The 27241-nt window shown below is 31.9% G+C and overlaps 2 protein-coding genes across 3 annotated transcripts; one reads left to right on the forward strand and one right to left on the reverse strand.

Moving 5' to 3' along the window:
* Positions 1 to 519: 519 nt before the first annotated feature.
* On the reverse strand, positions 520 to 14406 carry LOC136983183 (paired box protein Pax-5-like). Of its 2 annotated transcripts, none has more exons than XM_067279838.1 (6): positions 14330 to 14406; positions 9877 to 9920; positions 6107 to 6327; positions 3764 to 3962; positions 3369 to 3671; positions 520 to 1027 (listed from the first exon to the last, which is right to left on the reverse strand). In XM_067279838.1, the coding sequence occupies exons 2-6, from the start codon at positions 9887 to 9889 to the stop codon at positions 828 to 830; spliced, it is 936 nt and encodes a 311-aa protein (XP_067135939.1). In that variant the 5' UTR covers positions 9890 to 9920; positions 14330 to 14406; the 3' UTR covers positions 520 to 827. The 2 variants fall into 2 exon arrangements, with proteins under 2 accessions (XP_067135939.1, XP_067135940.1); XM_067279839.1 differs by lacking the exon at positions 14330 to 14406 and adding an exon at positions 9417 to 9632 and having other exon boundaries at positions 9877 to 9918.
* Positions 14407 to 19714: 5308 nt separating this feature from the next.
* LOC136983184 (cilia- and flagella-associated protein 251-like) lies at positions 19715 to 27032 on the forward strand. Its single transcript, XM_067279840.1, has 25 exons — positions 19715 to 19928; positions 20093 to 20239; positions 20313 to 20416; positions 20485 to 20592; positions 20692 to 20770; positions 21468 to 21545; positions 21623 to 21673; positions 21809 to 21929; positions 22012 to 22180; positions 22275 to 22349; positions 23311 to 23490; positions 23559 to 23618; positions 23700 to 23779; positions 23839 to 23984; positions 24050 to 24247; positions 24310 to 24441; positions 24514 to 24593; positions 24673 to 24826; positions 25098 to 25189; positions 25272 to 25397; positions 25889 to 25994; positions 26075 to 26153; positions 26308 to 26436; positions 26522 to 26673; positions 26797 to 27032. Exons 1-25 carry the CDS (start codon positions 19821 to 19823, stop codon positions 26905 to 26907), a joined length of 2865 nt encoding a protein of 954 aa, XP_067135941.1. The 5' UTR covers positions 19715 to 19820; the 3' UTR covers positions 26908 to 27032.
* The last annotated feature ends 209 nt before the right edge of the window (positions 27033 to 27241 follow it).

The following is a 27241-nucleotide window of genomic DNA, read 5'->3' on the forward strand; positions in this document are numbered from 1 at the left end:
GTTGAAACTGATTGTTTTTTTTAAAATATTAACAATTAACAAAGGTAAACAATTGTAAGAAACTGATTGAATACTTGAAACTGACAATTTAACAATAATTGATAATTTTTTTTGATTAAATTCGTTCGAAAATATCAAAACAGATGATTGAAAATGATTGTTTTGAAGCTTTATTCTTCAAATACCCGAAACAATGGTTGAAACTGATAATGTTTTTATAAAACAATTGAAACCGACACTTTTTCAACCACGTGGTTAAGCGAAATTGATTCTTTTATTTTAAAAATTAGCTAAAATTAGTGTTATAAAATGCAAAATAAATGTATTTTATTATTGAAACTGGTTATTTATAAGGTAAACAATTGAAATTGAGCCACGTGTTGGGTTTTTTTAAATGAAAAATTAACGAAAAGTGAGATTTTTAAACTCATATTCGATTTTTTAACGTTATAGAAGCAGATTTCTTTTTAAAGAAAATAATGTAAATAAATTTTTCTTATTATTTTATCGACTTTTTTAATTATTTTAAACTTCTAAAATACATACATCTTCTGTAAAATTACAAAGGATAAAGAAGAATCTTCTTCTAACATCATAAATAAGCAGAGGTGGGGTGGTTAGAGAACACTTTTTTTTTTTAAAACAAGTTTCACGAGTGTTTATATACTATATACACAAGCTCCATACTTTAGATCGAACACACATTTACAACCAAGGTGGGGTGTTTTATTTGGGAGAACACGCCAATTCTCGGATAGCCGGATAAACGGAAGAGTACAGGTTGGAAGTAAGAGCGGAAGGGTTGCTAATGTACGGATAATTGAAAGTCATAACACCAGGAACGGGAACAAACCTGGGAAGAGAAAAAGCCGAAAATCCAGGATTGGAGGCGGATGTCCAACAATGGAAATGGGTGGTCGGTGATTGGCCAAACAGGAACGATTGGAGTGGTTTGCAGCCTCGGTCGATGAGTCAGTGTTTCCTGTGTCTGCGTGTCCAATCCTAGACAGTTTGTTCGCATTCACACCTGTGTATAGACAGACGTAGTTAATGCCTTTCTGATACATTATCATAATGTTAACGCCTGCTTAAAGTTGATGTCGTTAGCATAAATATAGTTACTGCCTTACTGTTAATTACTAGCTTATATACGTGAATCATATCTTCATTAATGATCATGATATTTATATTATTATTATTAAATTTTAAATTCTTTAAATCGTATAAAGTTTATATATTAACCGAGTCTAAATCTATGGAATAGTCTAAAATTACAGGCTTATATATGAAATTAGGGTTGAAAATTCGACTTTAAATCGATATTTACTTATATATTAGTTATATTTTAAAAAACTAGGCTTTGTAATAGGATTATAACTTAATTTGGAAGGTTATAACCTGTATAAAATAAGTAAAATTGATTCAAAAGTAACCTAAACTTTCATTTTGAGCCTTAATTTTGTATTGTCTAAGTACGTATTTTTCGATTTCATTCAGAAGAGTCAAGCCTTAAGGCCTATGCAGATTTGTCATTCTGTATCAGTGAAAAGTTAATAATAACTTTGAAACACGTTGGAGTGGTTCCGAACGTCATTTTAAACCTGTTTTTTCGTATGTCAGCTGTCAAATTACACGAAAAAATATCGTTAACGCTGTCAGTAAAGTAGGCATTGACTTTAAGAAACTTCTGTCTTCCTCCTCTTCCTAAATTACTGCAAAATATTATACTGCAGGGCCTTACTTACCTATTAGTATAACTACATTATTACTTATTTTTGGGGGTCATTTTTACATTCTTATGCCTCTAGTTGAAATTGAAACCTAGTTATACAGTCTTAAAGGCCTATAAAACTCGAAGGCCTTGGCCTGTTTGGTCTTGAATGATGTTTAACTTTATATAAACTGTATATAAAACTATACACTGCAACATAAGCAATATGATTATTGTACAGCCTGAAGCTTTTGGGTTTATGTATGTATAAACTATAGGCTTGTTTGTACGGCCTTATATAGTCTTTAAGTTTATATATAAATACTGCACGGCCTTTAAGACGTTACGTAGCCTTATATAATACTATATAATTTTGTATAGCCTCGTATGACATTTGTTTATGCTATAAAATGTGTTTTTATGTTCTTGCTGCCTTTGTGTTTACTTTATAAGCTTGTGCCTGTGTGTTGTAACTTCATTTAAGGCCTCGAATGCTTATTTGAGGCCTTAAATTATTGAATCTTTAAACGGCAATTTCTATAGGCTACAACATCAAATCGTGGCTTAATACTAAAATAACTTAATTTACCAAATTTAAAAATGAAATTCCATTAAATTAAAATATTAATTATTACGTAAAACAACGAGATTGACGCCGTTTAAAAGGTTAATTAAGGTAGGAGGGAGGCCGATTACGACACGAGACGTCACAGAGTCACCGTTACGGCATGAAAATGATGTGTGGAAACCAATCATTGGCTTAATTAAGTCTTTGACATTCGACCTTAAACCAATAGAGTGGATGTAATTACTCTGCCATTGTGATGTTTAGCACCTGGTGTCACTTCGTCCAATGAATGCGTTATGTTGCGTTATACTCTTCGGATCAATGGACGAATTTTCGACCATCTGCCACTCGACCGAGCTTGACATGCGTATTTGACATTTCCTCGTCCGATACGTCAATCGCTTACGCCAGCTGCACCAATAATTATCGCATGTTTCGTCGTGTAAGTCGACATTAAAGATGACAACCACGTGGTTCATTAAGGGCATCGATTATTCTATGAACTGCGCTTTCGCCCCCCCCCGCTTAAACATTAAATTCTACAAGGTTAAGTAGTGTTTCCTTACGTGTTTTCTGGTGTATGTACAGTACGAATCTAACCTTAAACGGTGTTCTGTAAGGTAAACAAATACTCGAGTTACAACTTGAGTGGAGGATCATCAATGATTTACGAACATTCTTAAAGAATAACGCTTCTAAATAAGGCACAAACTATGCCTCTACTTGTATAGGTTGATGCTAGTAGTTTAATATGGTTCCTCCTTTTAGGAGTAGGAAGTGCATTCACTTTGTCTAAATGGTGTGCCAAATTTGACGTCATTGTGGCACTTTTTCGTAAGGAATCCGTAAAAAAAAATGACGTCGAATTGTACACTATTCGGACAAACGAATGCACCCAGGCTAAAATGTCATATTCGAATAAAATAATCGAAAAAGTTTAATTTTATTTAATGAAAAACTCAGTTAAAACCTCATAAAAATTAGGAAAAACTTAGATAATTCCGTACAGTAGTAAGCCGTAAAGTTTAGTACCTATTACGTAAGAATACTTTTAAATTTAAATACAAAAATATGGACATATCAGATCACCTGTTTCACAGTTATCGTCGTCTTCATCCGTCTTGTTTCGCTTTCTCTTATTGGTTTTCTGTGTGGAATCGTCAGTTTTTGGCTTGAGTATCTCGTCGATGGTGTACGACATGACGTTCGATGGTTTGGAAACGTCCCTGGTAGCGTTAGAAGCAGGGGTGTTGAGGACGGGGGAGTCGCTAGTACGGGAGGTTTGCCCTAAATTAGAAGATTGCAGTGCGGTCCCCGATAGAAGATAAGTGGTCGGTATGTAGGGGAGAGGTGGAAGCGATAAAGGTACTTCGCTGGTGGGCGATTGTCCACCTGAGTGTAAAGGAAAGTAGTAAAATTACGTCACACAGTAGGTTCGGTGACGTTTAGACTCGCGTGGACCGCAGTTTTCTGAAGGTACTTACTGGTGGTTAGCTGGGGTTCTTCGGCCACTAAATGCCCACTGTTTCTTAAGATTCTGTTGATGGAGGACACGCTGGGGATCGATTGTTCGTCGCATACTTTCTGGCTACGTAGGAGGTCCCGAATCTCCCACGCGAAAATCGAAGGATTCTCCTGTTTGTAACGTAGGATTTTCCTGACCACGTGAGGCGTTGCAACCTGCTACATTAGTGGAATAAACATAGAAAATTAGGGCATTTCTCGAATGGGGTTTGTTAAGTAAATTCGAGTTTCGCGTGGATTGGAGAGAAAAATCGTGACGGATCTTCTTTATATCGAAATTTAACCTCGATATAGAAATGTAAATGTAAATAAGAATGCTTTAATTCGAGACTAGGTTCCACTACCTCGAATAAAGTCGTGGTATAGCGATGGAAATGCGAATAAGAATATCCTAATTCAGTGTAAGCGAGTAAATTCCAGGTATGTCTTCGATATAACGATAAAAATGTGAATAAGAGCGCTCTAATTCAAGATAAGGCTACGTTATATCGAGTAATGTCCCAGTAAATCTTCGATATAAGTTCGCTTCTCTAATTTTCAGACTTAGAGTCTAGAAAAGTTAAATTGTGACTTCGTTGTAACGAGATAAATTAAAACGTTTCTTCTCTAATTATAGCTTCGTTATATTGAGAGAATTCGGAAGAGAACTTCACTCTAACGATTAAAAAAAAAATTAGGCTAAGACGACTCTAATTCAGGGATTTGGCTTCGTTATATCACAACGAGATACCGGAAAGACTTATCCTGATTCATCTCATTGTAGTATTTCTCTCGTTATAACGAAGTCACTGACTTTCCTCGAAACAAAATATCGCGATAGACAAGCGCTTATTCTGGTTTTTATCACTATATCGAAGATTTATCCTGACTTTACTCTACATAACGATACCAAACCTCGAATTATAGAAGACTTATCCTTAATTTTATCGTTACAAGAAAGTTCTGTCCCCGATTTCCTACGTTAAATCGAGAAAAATTGCGGCATATCTTCACTATACGGAGATAAATTGAGATAGCCAAGATCAATACACTCCTACGATGTTTAAAAGAATAAAAAAAATCATTTAAAATTGACGAGGATCCAACTTTGAACCAATAGAAGCCTTGGAGAATTAAATATCCCCCTTTAAAAAAACAACGTTAAATCGAAAATTTCTCTTGAATTCGTTCTTCCAATTCTTCTCTAAGTGAAAATGCAGAATGGACAACTGTAGAGACCTCGCAATAATGCATTCTCATAGCACCTGGAAGGTTTCATTAAGTTGTTCAACAGCCGAATTGACCTCGGGCCATCGAGGTCATTCATCACCTGCGAAATCTGACAGGAGACGGTAGCTCCTACCACCAAAAAAAAAAGAAACCCCCCTTAAATAATAACGCTAAATTTCCGTATTGTCCGAGGGATAATTCCCTAAAACTTTCAAATTTATCTATATTTTATAACAATAAAACACTAAAATAAATTAATTAAAAGATTCTTCGGCGTTATTTTTCTATATTGGATCCAAAAATTTGCATATTTTTGGTGAAATTTCCGGTGATCTCCGCGACATAAATCGCGACTCGCTCTCATTACATTTAAAAAATAAACTTCGGCAAAACTTCGTTATAACGATGAAGAACAGAATAAGCTTCGAGATTTGGCTTCGTTATATCGAATGAAGTCGGGATAAATGTTCAATATGACAATAAAATTCAGAGTAAGCCTTGTCTAAGTAGTAATTCAACATCGTTACGACGGGGTAGAACTTCGCTATAATGATAAAAATCTGGATGAGTTTTCTAATTTGTCTTCGTTATATCGATAAAAACCCAAATTATATTATATATAGGAGCTTGTATATAAAATTAGGATTAAGTTTTTACGATTTACGAGCCAATTCGACCCCGTTTTAACGTCAGGATGCTTTAAAACACGTATCGTGCCCGCAAACCGAGCAACCGTTACGTGAAGTTCTATCGATATTTTTACTAAAAATAATCGAATTAAACCATTTATTTTTATACGCGGAGAAGGGGAGGATGAAGTGAAGGTGAAGAGACAATTGCTTCTCACCTGCCCCAATTGTTCACGCACTAACTGCGCCGTCACGAGTTGAACATCGATCGTGACGAATGTGGCAGATGCATCACTCGGATAAGTTTAAAGTTCATTTAAATTTTATCGAGGGGAACGTCTCTTTTTTTTCTTTTATAAATATATATATATAATAAAAACATCGCATAATACGTCACAGGGTGGCGAGAAAATGGCGCCTGGCTCTTAGACCTAAGTTCTAATTGTAACTTAACTAAGAACTTACTTTGGGCTTGCTTCCTCCTATGGAACCAGGTTTGATCGATCCGGTTTCGTAGAATCGTGTCAGAATTTTTGACACGCATCCGTGAGATACCAGCAACTGCCTCGATATATCGCATGGTCTGACTCCCATAAGTGCCAACTCCACGATTCTTCGACGAACGTAGTCGGGTAGAGGCCTCCCATTGACAAAAACACCTCCCAGTTGGTTGATGCCAGCCTGGCCTGAGGGGGGAAAATCGGTTAGAAGTCTCACACCAGGCCCTTCTTACACTAGAGCCGTGGCTAAGAACGATACACTAATGTATAGCTGCAGCAACGTGTTAAACACATAAGTAGGCCTTTTCTATTATCACTACAATTTTGAGGCCTCTAGTTAACTTGCTATTAGAAGCTCGCGTGTTGTAGGCCTGTTTAGTTGCAGAAACCTATCTTACAAACATTACACAAGTGGGCCTTTATGTATTTAAGAACAGCTTTCTATATGCCAAATTGTAAGAATCACTGTTAGATAGGCTGTTCAGACAGGCTTTTCTTACGTAACGTCATGCAATGTCAGATGAGGCAGACCTGCATCAAAACTATGAAGTCAATTTACTATACTAGGCCTTATTATAGTCCAGCCTTTTTGTTACTCTTTACAGCATAGTTTCACATATTCTGCATACACTTTTCCCTGGATTTCAATGCTAATTTACCTATAACATCAGTGGCGTAGCGAACATAACTGGCGTCCGGGGCATAACTGGCTCCCGACACTTTATTGGTGCCCCTCTTCCCCCTCCAGAAACACATATAGTTTGTCTTGGAGACCATTTGGGCGCCCCTCTGTGAGTGGCCCCCTTGCACTCCCCTCGCTACGCCACTGTTTAACATCAATAAAAATGGCAAAATGTTGATGTAGTAAAAGTTATATTCTATGCAAAACCCTTCGTAACGGTTCTATAATAATAAATTAATAGCTTAAGACAAGGTCAAATTTTCAAAAAATTTCTTACCTTTAAATTACAAATTCTGAAGCATAACAAGTAAAATTGATTAATTGACACATTCGCGAGTGAGTAATTTAAAAGGGATAAATAATTTGAATAGTTAATGTACTTTCGTACATCCGCAGACAAGCTAAACAAACAATGAGAGCGAGATGAATCTGTGGATCACATCTGCCTCTAAGTGTTGCGAGAGGCATAGGAAGAGGGGGGCGAATAAACTAGAAGAGAGAAAGAGGGGGGAACGATCGAGAGGGCGGTTCTCCACCTGCTTCGGAGCATCACTATCAATTATAGACTCCCTTTCGTCAGCCACTTGTCTCTGCAAGTACCTAATGATTAGTTAAGCACTAGTCCATTCCCTCTCGGGAACTAGATTAACTGCAGTTACCGGGCCATTCCCACTAGGTAATTGGTCGAAATTCGGCAGGTGTTTGGCTCTCGACTTTTTCTTGAATATGCCTTGGGTCTAATTACAATAACAACAGTTTCCTCGGGTTTCTTTCTTCTTCTCTTCTTCGACCCCTCGTAATAAATATTAATGAACCACGTTTTAACATTACGGGTATTGCGGCTCTTGTTTTATGCCCTTTGCTACAAGCCTGTGAACATTCTGATCGCATTTTCTAATCGAAAACATTATATTTATGATTATTTGCATCTAATTTACGATTTATTTTGCTTAATTAGTTGTTTAATTTTTATAATCACTGCATTAATTGATAACATAAATGGATCTTGATGAATTTTGAATATTAATATTGAGGCCGCTAATTTTTAAATATACAATCGATTCGTATTGTAAATGCAGATAAATTCATAATATTTTGCTTATATTTTCTCGATTGAACAGTATTTTTGTTCTATTTTATTTAATTTTATTAATACTTTTTAGTCCATTTTAATTAAATAGACTTTAACGGGATCCTGGCTTAAATCGAATTGTATCAATTCTTCCCGCATTAAGCTTCATTTTAATTTTAATTTAGCGAAAGTAGCCACAGAAAAACTCTTTTCTCTAGTTAAAATCGTAAAGAAGGACGTAATTTTGATTAAGAAATTCTAAAAATACCCCAAAATTGCCATTCTGTAAGTAAAAATCGGACTTGAAGCAAGAAATACGATGAGAAAGATCGTTTCTTCCTTATTATCAAATCTACACAGAGAAAAATTTATTAAGCTTAAAACTTAATGAATTATTCAAAGAGATAAACATAAATTCTACTTTTTTGTCACAATATAAATTCTCTAAACTGATATATCATTCGCTTAATCCACCGAAGAATTCGACTCCATTTTGAATTAACCAACTTCCTACACTTCCGTAATTGATTTAACTCAGAAATTAACTCGTTTGAACGTCTCCCTTTTGTTAACGTGGAGTAAATACGGCTTTATTACCTTAATGAAGCTGTTATGAATCCCTTCCTCCCTTTCATACAATACATAAAGTTGGAAGGAAGACTTAATTATCGTTTATTTCGATTTTGTTATTATATTTACAGTCGAAATGAGAAATTTTCACCGGTTATCGCTTCCAAAATATTCTCAAAAATTAAATTAAATTAATAATCAATTTTAAAAAAATTAAATTTCATTAATTTTCTTTTCATTGTGGTGGCGCTGCGATAGTTTAATAGTTAAAAGATCTCTATGATAGAGGTTAGCCATAGAAATCAAGTTTATCGTTCCGATTGCGCCACCTAACTTTTTCGTTTCTTGTTTTGCAAAAATCAAATTTCGGACATTTTCTCCAAAGTTTTATATATAAAATTTCTCATGCAATTACTCTCAAAGCATTCTGGCATGGTAAAAGAAAAACAAGAGTCTACCGATAACACGCCAGAACTCAAGTTTGGCAGTAACAAACGAGACAGTTTCATCTCCCCCGGCCATAACAATTGATGTATGCAGTCACAATACTTCCCAAATGACCGCTGTTACGTCACGGCCGCAACCACCGTGACATTTAATTATGACAAAAGCTTTTTTTCCCCGTCCCGAACTACCAATCGTGCCTTAGAATAGCAACTGTAATCGTCCGGAAGTTACAACGTGTGTGGATGAGTCGCCGGCCCGTTATGGCCGATGGCTTATTGAATTATTTGTCAAATATCCCGTCTGGCCAGGTTCTGGCCACGGTATGTCCGAGGTTTGCCGACGTTGTAGAAAAACCTTTCTTTTTATGTCGAGACGATCGTAAAATGCAACTTTTTTTTTTTTTTCGGACGACTTGGCAAAGGAAAAGCTATGATTTGTGAGGCTTACCAGAAAACTTCTATATTAACCACTTACCATCAATATTACAAATTATTGGATACAAACCTTAGCGAATAGGTCTTGCGATATTTTACCCCCGGGTTGCTATATCTCGAGTTGCAACAAGCAGTTTAGTTTTATTTGTTTCTAGCGGATGTAATTCCCCCCATAATCGTAAAGAAAAACTTTCTTTATCAGCAATGTGTCCGAACTCTTTTCAAGCATTTAGACCTAAACTCGTTACTATCAACCACTTCAAAACTCTTGTCGAGATAATTGAAACTAAACACAATAAGAAAAATTTGTTAAAATTAATTATTTTATAAATATTTAAAAATATTTACACATAAAAAAAAGAAACTTTTTGTATTGATTTTTCAAAAAAAAAGCTTTTTTTAATAATTATTATTTCGATAAGTTAGAGGGCGTTAATCACTGCGCCCTCTAATTTATTGAATTGATTTGAATTTATAAAAATAGATATTATTTTATTAAAAAGTAATTTTTTTTAAAAAAATTTACTTACCTGTGTGTGGCATTCTTCTATACTATAAATAAATTAAAATTCATCTAAAAATAAAGAAATATTTTCATAAAAATAAGTTCAAAGTATAAAAATTCGTTGAAGAATTTAAATATATATATAAAAATTACGGCGCCATCTAGTGATTATTTTGCGCAGTTGATACTTTAAGAAATTATTCTTTCAAATTAAAAAGTGGTGTTTTACGTTTCGATATTTTTTAAACAAAATAAAATAAAATATTTTATTTTTTGGTATTAATTAATTATGTTTAACGCGAATCCCCCAGGCATGTATTTGTGAACCCTCTAGGCATATCCACGTGCAGACATGAAATATATTTTGGCATGCTTATGAGTGTTGTATCATTAATTTTATCAGAAAGCCAAGAAAAATTCTATAGAACAACAAATATGTATGTCAAGATAATTAATCTGTAGGCATTATCGAATAGGATCAATAATGCCTAAGTTGGTAGCAATATTTATAACATGCCAATGTAATATTATTTAAAAAGTATGTTATTTTGCGTAATTTAATTCACGAATAACGCAATTTATTCACGTTCGTATACAAATAACAGTCCTGTGTAGCTTGTCGCGTGTTAATCTAATAACAAGATTATTTTTTAAATAAAATTATTAAATACGGTAAGTAATAAAGATCTTTATGTTTAAATTTATAATTTATTGCCCAAAATAATATATTTTTCTCAAAATTTTGCCACTCGAATACATTGAAAACAGTCAAAATGTCGGCTTAATCAAAGCGCTGTTTGATTCCGAATCAAAATTGTTACCTTTAAAATATTGAATAATAGACTAAAAAATAAAAGAAATTGTTAAAGAATATTCTAAAAATATTCTATACTTTACAGTGATGTAAAATTTGATCTCCTGCGAGTTTAATTTGATCGATTTTGTAAGTTATTCATCGAATGCAATTTACATTGTTATCTTCGAACTCAGAGAAATCTTTGGATTTTCGATGATAGATTTATGAAGTTGAGTCTAGAATTTAGTAAGATTGATAGTTGGCAAAATGATCCCGTCACCCCCACCTCGTCAGAGTAACCAGAAATAAAGTACAGTTGTAGTATCAGCTGGGTCATATATTATCAAATATAACTATAAATCGGTGCCATTATGTCCGAAATACACAGTAATTGTGTAAAAATTCGAAACTTCAAGTTAGAATTACATATACGTGTTAACAATAAATTTGAACCGCATTATTACGTCAAAACTAACTATTGTTACGTAATAATATAATTTAACTGCGTTATTACGTCAAAAACCAATCAACAATTGTTACGTGACAATAAATTTGAACCGCATTATTACGGCAAAATAAACAATCGTTACGTAGTAAGTTTAAACAGCATTATTACGTCAAAATTAAACTTGTTACGTAATAATGCATTTTAGTCACATTATTACGTCTAAATTAATAATTACTTAAGATTTTCAATTGCCTAATTTTTTTAAAATAAATTTTTAAGTGGGTTTTTATTTTATTATTGATAACAATTGTTAGCTGTGATATAATAATACGGATGAAACTATATCTACGTAACAATTATCGGTTACGACGTAACCACACTGCTAAAGTTTATTGTCGCGTAATAGTTGTTGGTTGTGACGTAACGATGCAGTTAAAATTTATTATTGCATTACAATTGTTGGCTGTGACGTGATAAAAGTTGTAGTTATTATGTAAAAATAATTTTTAACCGCTTTATTACGTCACAATCAACAGCTATTACGCGACAATAAATTTTAACCGTGCGATTACGCCGTAAAAAAATCACGTGGTTAAAATCTATTGCGCGTAATAGTTGTTAATTGTGACGTAATCGCATGTTTAAAAGTTACTATTACGTAATAGCTGTTAGTTTCGACGTAATAGTGTGGTTGAAATCTATTATTACGTAAAAGATTTCGGTTTTGACGTAACAATGCGACTAAAATTTAATAAATTACGTGACGTTGCTTTACGTTTTTAATTTTTTAACACTCTTTTATTACGTAATAATGAGTTTAAATATTAAAAAATATATAAATATTTCTTTAATTATTTTTATTATATTTTAAAAACGATTAAATAAATAAACATAATGGATGTTTAAATTCAAAAATAGTGCATTTAATTGTTATTAATTAAAGGAATTTTTCATTTGTTTATTATATATTACAAGAAAAAATATATATAAAGTTATATTGGTCTTTATAAATAAATGTAGAAAACTTTACTAATTTAATAAAGTAAAATTATTAAATTTTTGGTGGAAAAAAAACATAAAATAAATATTTATTAATTAAAAAATATATATTAAATTCAATTAAGAAATAATTTTATTTTTTATTTTATTTCTTAATAATCTTCCTTAAATTTATAATTTTTCTTCAAAATTTTAATAAGCAAATCTGTAAATTTATTCATTTAAAATCATGATTAAACGATGTATAAATTAATAAATATTTTAAAAAATAAATCAGAAAGTTATTAAATCTATACGACGGCCAAAGGTCGGTTTACCACGATTCTAAGTTATCGAGTGTTTGAATTAGGCAGTAATTTAGTGTCTACAACGGTTAATTAAGTGAATTTTGGGCCGTTCTTTGTATCTTTTAAATGCTGAATTATGACGTTATAAATGTCGGATTATGCGAGAAGTTGGCATACACAAGGCAAAATTGACAGGTATTTTAATAAAGATTATAATTTTATGCAACGGGGCCCCTCCTGTTGTAAGCCTGCCTCTGTTGGGTTATGAGGTTGGTAATTATGTTTTTAATCTTTTCTTACAGCAGAACACATCAACATCTTTACACTTTAATTATAATATTGTTTTTGAACATTGTTACTGAACAGGCAAGGCACAATAAAAATTCCAACAATAAACCTAATCAAGTGTTTAAATAAGGCATCAGGTTAGTTTAAGAACTAACCTGAGTCACAGACAAAGCATTTGCTATGGTTAATTGACTCTTGGCCCCCTTTACATCTTTAAATGAGGAGTTATAACCGTCGGAATTGTTAAAATAATTTAAAATTTCCTTATAATGTCTTGGAAATTTAAATTTTAATCAGAAAAAGTTAAGAATTTAAATATTTTTTAGACACAGATTTAAAGTAAAAAGTAAAATTTATAAAAATATCAAACTTTTTAAATATTTTAATATTAAGTTTTAAAGCCAAAGTTTCAATTTATTACATAATAAATTATTAATGGAAAATTATATTTTTATAGTTTCTTTTTTTACAATTTCTTGGCTTTTTCTATATAAAATGATGCATTGACCTTAGATGACCTAAGAAACTGATTATTTGAAAGTTCGAACGTCTTTCCTGTATGAACTTTGACCCTATTCCGGGATGTCTATGCTAGAGTTACCTATAACCTATAACAATTTCCTCTGTCACGACGGTGCAAATTGCTAAAATTTGCATTCATAGTTTGATTCCATATCAAAATTACTGAGTAATAACATTATTATCAAAGAATGCCCTTTATTATTTAACGTGCCATCTACTTTAGCATTATAAAAATAGGATTTTATATATAATTTCCTCCAGTTTAACTTATATACTAGGCTAACTGTACTTGCAAACAGGGCCGAATTTAGATTTGTTGTGGCCCTAAGCTATAATATATGATGTTTTCCCCTCCACCAAATGATACTGAATTTAATGCTAGGCCCTAAACTGTAAATTCTTTAGCTTATATTAAATACAGCCCTGCTAATAGAAACTACTAGTATTACACTACTCTTGCTACTAATCCCTTATAAATCTTAGAAATCCGGCTGTAGTATGTGGTACAGATCGCATGCTAAGAGGACCTCTATCAATGGACAGTTTTTGGGACATACGTATCAATTAAATAATCAGAATTAACGTTTGTATCGCATTCAAAACCATATAAAGACACTCGAATCTTATTAAAGTGCCAATACACTCTAGGACATTTGATACATTTAAAGGGCCTACAGACACTTTTATTTATGATAATTGCATTTTGAGTGCGTGCCAAGTAGAGGCCTTTATGTAGAATTTATAACCGTTCTATAGGCATCGCACGACAATATAAATGTATTTATGTAATAGGCACTAATCGCTAGTTCACGAGGCCTTTTAAGTAACGTTACGCTACAATTTCGAAGATTAAAAATATAGAAGTAAATTTTTACAAGTTTAATTAAGATTTTTCTCGACAATTCATACTGAAAACGTAACAGACATTTATTACACAAATATGTATATTTCAATTATTACGTAAATTGCAGCCGCCTGTTAATTTAACAATTACGCTTTTAACGGCCGTTTAATTCGGGAAAAACAAGAAAAACGAACGGCGTTTTTAATGTTTTAAAGAAGGAGAAAAAAAGCAGTTTTTAAAAAATAATTAATTAATTATATATATATAGATGACAATAGATAAAGCAGTACTTACCTGCACGAAAGAAGCGCAGCCTGTACGGATACGGGCGAATGTCACCTTTTCGTTAAGTTTCGATCACGTCATTGGACCATAAAGCACCGGCACGGGGCGGGGCGGCCACGCACCCAATAGCTAACTTGGACCGGCGGTCACGTGACAACCCTTTACCAGAACCAAGTAATGAAAGTTTGAAGCAGGGGATGGAGTAGGAGAAGCACCTGCCTCTTTAGTCTCTGTCTCTCTTTTTCTCTCTCTCTCTCTTTTGCCTTAAATCCCATTCGCGATTAATGAAGGACATAGGAAATTTTCTGTGTCCTATGGCGTCCGAAACGGCCACGCCGTGGATTATCTTGCTGTCATTAAGGGGAGAAAATCGAATGTTGTAGCAGGTGTCGGCCTACGAGACGTCCAAAGACTGAACTCTTCTACAATCACGGAAAACTGGAAGGGTGGAACAGACGAAACACCTTAACTAAGCCGTAATTGCTATCATTACGGCAGTTTATCGTGCATAATTTAGTACGCGAGATCGCTCTTCTCACGTGCTTTAAAAAGAGAAATAAATATTCTAACACCCCCACAAATAAAAAGAAGAAGAAAATTAAAATTTATCACCTAAATTTTAACTTTTAAGAAACATTTCCAAATTATACAAGCGCCATTCTTCTCTGTTAAGTGTCCATTGCTAATTTAGCCATTTTAAAGGCCTAATTAATTAATTATTTTTTATGATTTCAAGAGATTTGGAGTTATAATTCATTTCTAATACTGGAAATTGTAGAAATTTAAGTGAATTTTTAGAATTATTGTTGGCACGCTACAAGCATTCACGAAGGGGTGCCGTATGATGCCATATGTAAATGCATAACCGAGTAATGGGTGTGAAAGTAATTGAGAGATCATCACCGGTGTTTACGACTTCTAAATATCTGTATCGTGCGCAGATTTCTATCACCTGACGATTTGGTAACAGTTCATGATCCCCTCAAGGCTTCCATACGTCCAGCTGGTACGAGGATCACGAATTGTAGCTCACTCACTCTTCATCCTTTGTGTCAGGAGCGGAGGATAACGGGTGGATTCTTTTGATCTCTCTTAAATTATAAATTGGGATTAGGAAAAAATTATACTAAAGCTCCATCAAAACACATTAATCAACGCGTTACGTTTAAAAATGAGTGTTCAATGTAGTTCAAATGGGTTTAACAATGCTTCACATCTAAAAAATGCTCGTTTAATTTATTAAATTTTGAATTTTGGAGCCTAAAGTTTGATCTAAAGCCCTTAAAAACACGAGAGCAAGATTTACCACTCATAAAATCTTGCAATAATAGTAGTTTATTTTTTTGTTTTTTTCTTTTGCATAAAATAGCTGGATTTTCTGTGGGTTTTTTGTAGGCAGAGTTGAATTTATACAGTTTATGAGGCCCTAAGCTACAGCTTAGAGCCTCATAAGCTATAACATACAAAGGGCTTTTTTCCCTCTACCAGATAATAATAATAATTATTATTATTTGGTAGAGGGGAAGGACCCTTCGTATATTGCAGCTTAGGCCATTCGAGTCTGATTAAATCTTGCCTTATCTAAGAGTTATATTATAATTTGTGGGTTTTCTGTAAGTTCATCGTTGTAGAAAGGTTGTCATCATTCTATAATAGATCTTATTATTAATAAAATGGGCTTTTAAGGTTTATATTCATGCTGAAAAACTTGTCATCCTCACACCAAATATGTAAATTGTACTGTACCATAAAAATCGGGTCCAAAATCTTTGGTAGAGTAACGGCAAGGAAGCCCATTTTCGAAAGATTCGTAGCAGGTGTTGGCATCTGGACCGATCGCGTCTGTCACGAGAAAGTTGGTAACGACACCGGGTGACGTCACCAAAAGTCATTGCTCACCCAAGAACTGTTGACAGAATTGCCATAAACGAATAAGAACGAAGCACGGGATTCTAATTACGTTGTTGTATGATCGCCCATTGATGCATGACACCCGATGACTTTATGATCTCTGGAGGGTGAAAAGTGGTTGATCGTTTCCGGGTCAAACAGTTAAGTATGGCATTCATGCTGTCGGTAATAAAACCTTTCAAGCATATCGCTCGTGGTCACGGAATATGGCCCCCGACTAGTCTACAAAACGGGCAACCGAAATCATAGAAAAATTGGATGAATAAACTGCTTAATGAAGAACTAAAAAGCTCAACGTAACCATGAAAAATCATTTTTCTCACGCTAGTTTATACTGTTTCGCCATTTTGAGTCGTGTCATACGTCGTTCGCGAGGCATTTCAACTGTAAAATTAAATTAATTAATCTGTATTTTTTATATCGATGGATTAATAGGGCCCACATCAACCTAGGTATTTTGTAGGGCCTATATATTCCTAGATTGATGTGGATCTTACATGCTGCTGCTTTGCGTTATCGTTAAACGATGCATTTCTTAATACTCTTATCTATAGATCAATTTTAATGCAAAAGTATGGCGTAGCATGGTAAAATTTTTCAGTAAATCTGCTCGCTATCATCCCATCAACAATGATAATCGCGTTTTCATAGCGGGGATGAGAGAGTGGATATCTTCCGGAAACCGGATTGTTGGAGGGGGACGAACCGATTAACTCCAGCAAAATCAATCATCCCTTGTTAACAGAAAACCATCAAGCGTAACTTTTCTCGAAAAACAGCATTAGTCAGCGGAATGGCGACAATGTAGATGAAAATTCTATCTGTAATCCCTGCTTGCATTGAATAGTTCGCCAATTATACGCCACGTGGCGCTGTCATCACGCTGTAGATATCGGCAGCTGCACGACAAATGTTGCCAAGCCGTAAAATTCGTCGGGTCCCTCGATACGCTTCAAAGATGACGTACGATCTGTGGCTGTCCATTGTGGTTTTTCTTTCCCCGACCTTTCGGGAATAGGGGGGAGGTTTAGTGAAACTCTCTCTCTCTCTCTTCCACTCCATAACTCGCCATTTCTACCTGCGGACAAACAGCTACTATATTAAGGGATCGTTTCAGGTCGTTAACTTCATGGTATTCACTAGTGAATAGGACTTGGCCGTTTAGAAAGTCGATTTACGATCGTTTCGGATGCAATTTTTACTAAGGAAAGAAAGATTCCGTTTCGAGAGACCCTCTATAGAGTGGTGTTTTAATGTTAGTGCTAAGGTGTGCCCACACAAGCTTCGAGCGCGACCGTTTGGGGAGTAAATAAATAACAGACGGATAAAGAAAGACCTGTTAAGAGCTATACATTTTCCATTTTGACCCCACTAAAGTTGATAAAGCGAGAAAAAATGCCGCCTATTATGGTTATATCACAATAGAACCAGCAGTTACATCCCTAAAAGGCCTATAGAAAACACGATAAGCATAGACACATCGATTATCACCATTACATAAATAATAGTACTGTATATGCACAAGCGCATTTAGTATCCTCTAATCAGTTAAGCATTTACAAAATTGCAAATAATTAAACACAGAAAACCCGAGTACTTATAGAATTAACAGGTTTAAATCAATTATATATTAATACCCCGACGAAATAAAATCTGCAGGCGTAATTTAGAATGCTTATTTGTACAAGAGTTTTGGGCCTTATACTCCTAATAACGCGTGTATAAACGTTTAGAATAATGCGAAAGAATCATTACAATTAGGCCTAGTTAGGCCTTAACAAAAATCACAGATATCGATGGTTGATATTTACGAATCGCGTTTAAAAACAAATGAATGAATAGTGAATGTATTAATAATGCAAATTTCACGAGAGACACGGTTATAATTTTTTAATATTTTTTCGTTGTCTCGTATAATGAATTAGTGAAAAATCGGCAAAGAGTTCCGAAACCCCAGCCTCACAGAGTAGCTTAGAACAATTGTAGATGGGAGTGGTTGATGAAGTAGAAATGGCTATCAGCTATAGAATGAGTTATTTATCTAGTGTGAGCTTCGGGCGGAAGGCTTTGCAGTAGAAAGTCAAAAGAGATTGGAGAAGAGCAAAACTTGTTGGAGTGGAAGGCGCCTTTAGACAGGTGCCCCGGACAGATTACGTCCCAATTAGAGAGAGGGAAGGAGGAAGGCCGTGACGCCCAGATTACAGTCCGGGTGTGGCAGTCCGAGATAGTCACAGTCGATGGGAAAGGACGGATGGCGTGGAAACGTCATCTGGCTGTTCTGCTCTTCTCCCCCGAGAACGTAGACGATTGGACGGAAGCGCCGATCCACTTAATTCGACGTCGACCTATCTCTCTAGAAATGGCGTCGATCCCCAGAAATTTTCCCACCGTCTCTAGTGGTTTCCTCTACAAATGGCCCTCGATCGAAAAGCGTTCGCTCGATCTAATCAACTTCTCTTTCTCGACATTCGTGGAAAAGGTTTCTCTTTTCAATGAAAGCCAGCCATTTTTTTTTTTTTTTTTTTTTTTTTTTTTTGATAGCTGTCGACAGAAACTAACCACAACTTGGAAGTTTTCCTTATTTATAGTGTATAGGTTATATATATACAAGTATATATAGCAATTTTCTTCCTGTTTGATTTATTTATCTGCAAATTGAAATAGGTCTAAGCTACAGCAGTATTCGGGGAAAAATCCTTATATCGAAGGATTTTTAACTCTTATTTAGGGAATTTTTACGAAATTAGTAAGATTATCTTAACTGTAAACAGAAAGTTTTACTGAAATATCCGGGGATTTTATCGTTCCATAAAAAATTTTAAAAGTAATTTATCAATTATTTTTTCGCTTTTTATTGGGGGAATTTATTAAGATTTGTTAAATTATAAATAGGGAATTTTAAAGAATTTTATCAAAGTTTTTACTCTAAATTAGGGAATTTAATGTTTCGGGTTTTTTTTTTAGTTGTTTTATCTTTATTTATGATTCACAAATAAAAATGATACTTTAAACTTCTTTTTATCTCTACAGAGAGAGTGAGTTAGGTTACGTTAATTAATATTTAAAGTTTATTTTAAAAATATTTTAAAGTCTAATCGATTTTAAGTTTGTTGGGAATTTTAGTAGAGAAAAACTTTGCAGATTTTTAAATTAAATTAAAATATCTAATACCATTTACATAAATTGCAGGGAAAATACAGTATTGTATTTTCGAATTTTATTATTATATTTATAAAAGAAGGGTTTTTTTTCAGATTTAGTTCACGAAAATTCCCTACAAGAAAAATATACAGTATGTAGGGAAATTTTTTATTTTTATTAAGATCAGAATGTATTTAAAAAACATATTTATTTATTTATTTTAAAAGTAAATAATAACATAAAATTCTATATATATTTTTTCAAATTTATTTATTTTTTTATCGCTTAAAACTGATTGGTCTAAATTTGAAAATTTGAATATTTGAAATTTTTGAATTCGAAAAAAATCGAATTTTCTCACAGAAAAACGTCATAAACGTTAATTATATAACGTTTTTATGTTCTATATTAACGAATTTCTCAAAAAATAATCCATAAAAATCCCTAAATGGAACCAACATTAAAAATTGATAATTTATGTAATAAACAAACTGTTATAGATGAAGACACAGATGAAGTTGAGGACAACGGTGCGAAAAGACACTGCAAAAGTATTGTAAGAAAGCTGCAATCACTCCTTAAAGTGCAGGGTGGTCCAGCAGTCAGTTAACCATGAAAAGCATATTTACTTGCACACAAACAGTTAGCTAACTTTGGGCCATCCTGCTAAGTATATGCATGACATACAGGCATTTAAAGAGTTTTTAACATAAAATTTAGGCACTTGAATGGGTGATTGGCTTCAATAGTAATGTGCCAGTTGCAAATATATCATCACAACAAGAAAAGAAGATAGTTTATGCTACTGGTTATGCATCTGTTATATATGATTTGAAGAATAATGAAGAAAAAATATTAATTGGCCATGTAAGAAGTTATAACATTATCCTAAGCTTCAAAATTCTTAATATAAATGATTAAATTATGCTTTTATTTGTAGATGAGTAACATCACTTGTTTAACTCTGTCATCTGATAGAATATGGCTTGCTACTTCAGATGCTGGTGAAGATAATTGCTTAATTATATGGGATATGAGAACTTAGCAAGTATAATTATATTGTCTTTATAATTTTTAATGAAATTTCTCATATTTTATTTAATAATTTGTAGTGTGCCAATAAAAAATATATCAATTTATCCAAAATATGGAATAAAATGCATGAGTTTCTCTGAAGATTCTAAATATCTTTTAACTTTAAGTAATGAATGTCAGGTGCTGTACATTCAGGTGCTGTACATTCATTTGGATTATATGATATTTTTTTTCTATTAGCATATGTTTATATAATTATTGTGTAAATTGATTTTATTTTAGAGAATTTCAATTATAAATTGGAAGACAGATGATAATTATATTATTGATACTGTAAATATTAAGGAAGAGTATGGTAAACAGGTAAAACTATTTTAATTTACATGTAATTTAGCCATTTAATTTTAATTGTTTTATATAGAAAGAGATGATTCAAAATGCAGTTAACCACAGGGTTGGAATTAGAGTTTTGCCCCTAAACTATAACATATAATAGGCCTTTTCCTTCCACCGAATAATGATGCATGCAAAAATGTGCGGCCTTAACCTATAGACTCGCTTAATCTAAGGCCCTAAGCTTCAGCTTATTTAGCCTCTTGTTCAATATACAAATTACAACACTGACATTGGTAAATTATTCATTTCCTTGCAAGAATTGCTTTTGGGCCATCCTGTATGTTAAAGATTATCATCAATTTATTCATATAAGTAAACTGATCAATATTGAACAATGATTTGTTTAATGTTGATGAAGGTAATGTTTTATCTAATTTAAAAATATATTTACAAATTAAACTTTTGTTTGGTTTTTTTTAATTAAAGTATAATTTTTAAAAATGTTAGAATGTTAAATTAATATATTTTAACATACTTTTATATTACATAAAGTACTTTTCTGTTAAAATAACTGAAAATATAGTTGTACTTTTAAGGTTTTAATTAATTAATTAATTCAATTTTTATTTGTTGATTAAAATGTATACTTAATAAAAAGTTTATTAATTATCCTACTTTTATTTTGCTAAACTTTATAATGTTTAGATGATGTTTCTTTTTCCAGCATCACATATCATTCCATCCAATACATTCTTCATATTTCATTTCAACAGGATCATATAGAGTGATTTTCTATCAACTAGTAAGTAATTAATTAATGCCTTTTTAAAACATTTTTACATATTGCAATTCTTTAATATGCAATTTATTTTACCGTAGTTAGATAATGAAAATATCCTCTATTACTATTCGCCAATTATAACCCATAAGGTGAGTTGTACCAATAGTAATACCAATTGCATAACTTAATCTGTAGGTTATGGTTATGATAAGCTGTATCAATTATAACCTGTAGAATTATAAAATTTATAACAAAAATAAACTGTTATTTATATAACTATTTAGGATTTTTCACATTCTCTGGGTTCATTCAATCAAACTATTTATCTAAAATCACCAGATATTGCTCTGACAGCAACTTCTATGGGATATATAATTACTTGGGATAATCAATACACAAAAGATAGTATGTTATTGGATTTATCTTATAAATTAATTTATTAATTTTATTAAAAATATATAAATCTGTTAATGAATTTTATCATTAGATAATGTATTAATAACACCACCTGATGAAAGAAGAGCTTTGAGATTCAATCAATGTAACTATAAGCAGATATCAATTAATATCATCACAATATGCAGAGATTATGTAGTAACTGTTAACCAGGAAAATGTTATTGATTTTTATGATAAAGATCTTAAATTAATTTTCTTGTAAGTATTATTCATAATTTAACAGTTTTTTTAAAAATAATAATTGTAAAATATTAAATAATAATTTTTTTAAATAAAATTTGCATTTTTTAAGCTACAAAGAATCAAATATTGGTCTTATAAATAATATACTCTTCTCATTAGATGATATAAATGAGAATTTGCATAGGTGAGCTCTTTTTATAAGTAATTTTTTTATAGTTTAAATTATATAAATGGTTCAAATATTTAACTATACGTGTAGCTTATGCAATACTATATATTTCTTTTCTTTCTTCTTGTTTATACTGATATACATAGCTTTTGTTATCCTTGATATATATAATCCTTATAGACAGGGACACAAATAAGCTTTCATGTAAACAAAACAAGCTGCAGTTTAGGGCCTCTTATTTTGACATGAGTATTATTTGATGAGGGAAAGGACCTATTATATGTATTATATTGACTTATGGTCACAACTAAGTCCATCATTGCTTATAGACCTTTCTTATAGCCTATATTGTTATAGCTTATACATGCTTAAGTCCTTTATATGGGCAATATAGGGTATATGATATATGTAACAATACATTTTTTATGAGTATACAAGGCTGTTGAGAGGGAGAGCTGGTTATTTTCTCCTAACTCCAAGAAAACTTAGGGGTCCACAATGTTCTCTTCCCCTATAAATTAATGCTATTTTTACTATATAATCTTTAAGACTGCTGTTTGTTAATAAAGAAACATTCTACACATTTCATTTCTTTAAAAAAAAACAAACAAACAAAAAAAAAGGCAAAAGAGGCCCTCTCTACTCCATGTCTTATCCAAGCTGTTGACAGCTCTATATATACCCTATACTGCCTACTGATATGTGTATATATTTTTTTAAAGATAGAAGAAATAACATATATAATCTCTCACAAGAATTCATTTATATTAATTTATTAAAAATAATAATAATAAATAAATAAATAAAATACATTTTTAAAGTCTTCTCAATTATAAATTTCTTTACCTGAAATTTAGAAAAATATGGTTAAAATATTCATATTAAATTATTAAATTTATTATTCTGTATTTGATATTAAACTTACTTCTGTTTATTAAATTTAAATGTAATTAATGATAATATTTTTAATTTCTAGCCATATTATAAAATCTTACCCTCTATCTGCAATACAAAAGTCACCATTTATAATACCAGATTTTCTGGTTACCACTTCCTCGGGTTATTGCGGATATATGGATGTTAAACAGTGTAATTTACAGAAAATAATTAAAGTTCATTCCGATTTAAAATACGTAATTAAATGCCATCCAGAACTGTAAGTTTATTCTACTTAAAAAGAGCTTTACTTATAAATTTTCAAGTAATTTTTATACATTTTCTAAGTCCTTGGTTATGCATTACACGAACTGATGGACTATTACGCTTATGGAACTATGAAACTAAGTACGCATTATTTTTATTTTTTTCTTAATTTACCATTTAAAATAGTTAAATTATTCGATTAATTAATGCTTTATTTATTAGAGAAGTTGAAATTGAGAGCCTGTTTGAGCTTCCTGAAACAATTTCCTGCATGGAATTCGATCCAATTGGTGTTTATCTAGGTAAGTATTACGTAAAGATGATACTCTGTTGATACTCAAGTAACTTTACCATCTTTTAGCTGTAGGATTTACAGGGGGATATATCACTGTATTAGATATACCTTGTTTACTACTTACAAAACCCACTAAACTCTCACTCAGCCTTGAAAAAAGGACAATTACTAAATTAAAGTTTTCTGATGATGCTCAGTACTTGGCTGCTGCGGTAAATATGATCGATTCTCTTCCATATGATTTACAGTTTTACAGTTTCTGTATTTCATATTATAGGATGTAAACTACTCTGTACTAGCGTACAGGTTCCAATTCAAGCGAAATCTTAAGAAAGATATACATAGATCAGAGATTAAATGGGAATTACTTGGAGTTCAACGTTGTCACACACTTCCAATTGTCACTATACTCTTCAGACACGCTTCACATCTAGAATATCCACGTTTATTATCTCTAGGAGAAGATAAGAAATTGGTATTAATCTTTATCTTGCAGAATATATAATCTTAAAATTATAAATTATATTATTTTTTTAGTTTGAATACGAACTTATAAAGGGTAGAAAGATACAAATGTTACATTCGTGCCAAATCGAACAAATTGCTGTTCCACTCGACATGGTTTGGGATCCATACATGAGTCAACATTTGATAATTGCTAATAATGAAGTATAGATTGACAAATTATATGTTTAATCAATATTATGTTAATGTAATTATCTTTATTTTTTCTAAATTTAGTATAAATTAAAGTTTTACGATGTGGAAGATCATTTATGCAGAAGGACCGTCTTAGCTCCTCTACAGATATCCAGGATGAAGTAACATATTTGTAGTTTCTCTGAGGGAATTTTATGCTGTAATTTTTACTAATTTATTAATCAATTATATGTATAATAGGATGAAAATAATTTATAATCTAGAAGAATGTGAAAATGGAATTTCTGAAGAGCCTCATCTTTTATGCTGTTCCAATGAATATATATGTCTGAGTGTACTACCAGTTGATGGAAATCCTTACAAGCATATATCCGTATTAGCACATCCTGATGGGGTACTTTTATGTAAAAAAATATAAAAATTTATCAACATAAATTATGAAAAAAAATATAAAAACACTCTTATTTGTCAGTTTTAAAAAACGTATTTTAAAATCGACCAATCAAATCGACATAAATTTTAAATGTTTCAGTTATATCTTAACTATTACGAAACGAACCGCTTATGTTAATAACGTTCAATTGCTTAAAAATTTTAACTTTTTATTATTTAAATTTATTAATTTTGACATGTATATTTTATATTTTATAAATATTTCTTGCTAGATTGTCGATTTTGACTGCAGTTTTGATGGAAAGTATGTCTTTACAATTGGAGACAACGGTACAAGTATTTTTATGTGGCATTTAAATTACAAGTATGCAGTTGTACTTATGAATTTTCCATTAACGTTGGGTATGCTTTATAACTCAAAATTATTTAATTAATACATTTTATAGATTAATACATCGTTTGACGAAACTAGAACAAAGTATGACTCCTTTCTATGACATGTTTCCAGGAGGTATAACAGGACCATTGCTGAAGGAATTTAAAGATTTATTCATCTATTTACTGATAAGAAAGTAAGTGAAAGTCTAAAAGATGCTTACATGCGCTAATTGTTCACGCAATTATTTTCTATAATAACCTATACAACTTATATAAACCTCTATAACTGAAAAGCTTCTTAACATATATAAACAATTCTATTACCAAAAGTTAACCTTATTTGTCTGTTAAGAACCTATCAATTTTTAAAACGGTCCAACTCCGGAAGCAGAAATTATTAGCAAGTTTGTTTCCGGTTCGCGTTGCGTCGCGACTCACTCAATTAACATAGATCGCGTCGCTTCGCGTGTAGTCGCATCTCGTCGCGTCCCGTCGCCTCCCTATTTTTTAAAATCTAAATATACTAAAAATTTTTTAAACGTTTGAATAATGTTAAATAGGTGTTTATCTCCGTTTTTATTTACTCAGTTTTGCTTAATTTGTGCTACATCAATGTCAAATCCATGTTTATAACATGTGTATATCATGATTCTTAGAGCATAATTATATGTTTTATCATCTTTAGTCAAAGCAAAGATCAAACAGAAAAGCTGGAATTATCCTATAAAATTCCCATAAGCAACGTTCCTGATCTTCTAAGAGGTATTGGGTATTTTCCTGCAGAATATGAGGTATGGAAGTAATACCAACAACCCTTAACACATTTATTAAAATACATGTTTTTTAAATAAAAATTTATATAATTGTGTAGATAAAGGACATGATTCAAGAGATGAAATTGGATAACAAAGATGGAGATGATGAGATATGTTTTGATGATTTGGTTAAATGTAAGTTAGCTATAAACATACTAATTTTTTAAACGTAAATTACTAATTATTATTAATATGTAATGAAGTTGCCTCTAAAGCTTTCTTCACAGTTTAAGTGTTGATTGACTAATATAGTTATAATTGAATTTTAATTATTTATATTTCTGTTTAGTATATATTAACCATAGGCCCGTTTGCGATACTATAGTGGAAGATCTAATGTGGTCCTTTGATGTGTTTACCAGAGATAAGGGAGGTTTCATGTCTAGTGAACAATTTGTTAGAATTCTGCTAGAGAAAGGTAAATTTCGGCCATTTTAAAGCATTTTTTAGGTTTAGAATCTGTTTTATTATGTACTTTTCTGTATTAAAATTCAATATTTTAGGAGAAAGTTTGAACGAAAGGGAACTTTTGACAGCTCTTCGCATAAACAAAGAAATTGGAGCAGTCGAAGATGATGATTCTGATGAATTAGAATACATTACTCAATCACAAATGAAAATAAAATTTGAAAATTTCATTGATAAACTTCCATTGGCAAGTACTTTTTTCATCTTTTAAATTGTTTACACATTCAAATGCTTCGAATTTTTGGTTTATAAGCAAACTTTATGCAGTTTAGAAGTGGAAATTCGTATTAATTACTCAATTTTTTAAAAGGAATTAACAGTAGAGTTATTTTTGGAAGAGATTTATGGCTATGTAGCTGTCGCGATTGATGGTGATTTGGATGAAGATGCTGGAAAGATGAATCCTAAGAATTCGTCTTAGCGCCATCTGTTATCAATTTGTATAAACAAAACATGTAATGTTAAATGTAAAATTATTCGCTTTTATAAGCATTATTTTGATTAAAATTTGTTATATTTATTATTATTTTAATAGCCAATAATATTATCTACTTATATTATTATTTTGCTTTACTGTAAATGAAATTCTAATATTAAATTAATTTGCTACTATCAGATGGCGACACTAGAGCTGTTATATTTTAATAGATATGTTGTATTCTTTTATCTATTATTTCTTTTGTTTTTAACTTTATAAAAATATTACTTATTAAATATTTTTATTTTAAAATAAAAATTTGCAAAAATTGAATTTG

Source organism: Centruroides vittatus, unplaced genomic scaffold (genome assembly GCF_030686945.1).
Source record: "Centruroides vittatus isolate TY-2023 unplaced genomic scaffold, ASM3068694v2 contig_877, whole genome shotgun sequence".
In the NCBI taxonomy this organism is placed as follows: domain Eukaryota; kingdom Metazoa; phylum Arthropoda; class Arachnida; order Scorpiones; family Buthidae; genus Centruroides; species Centruroides vittatus.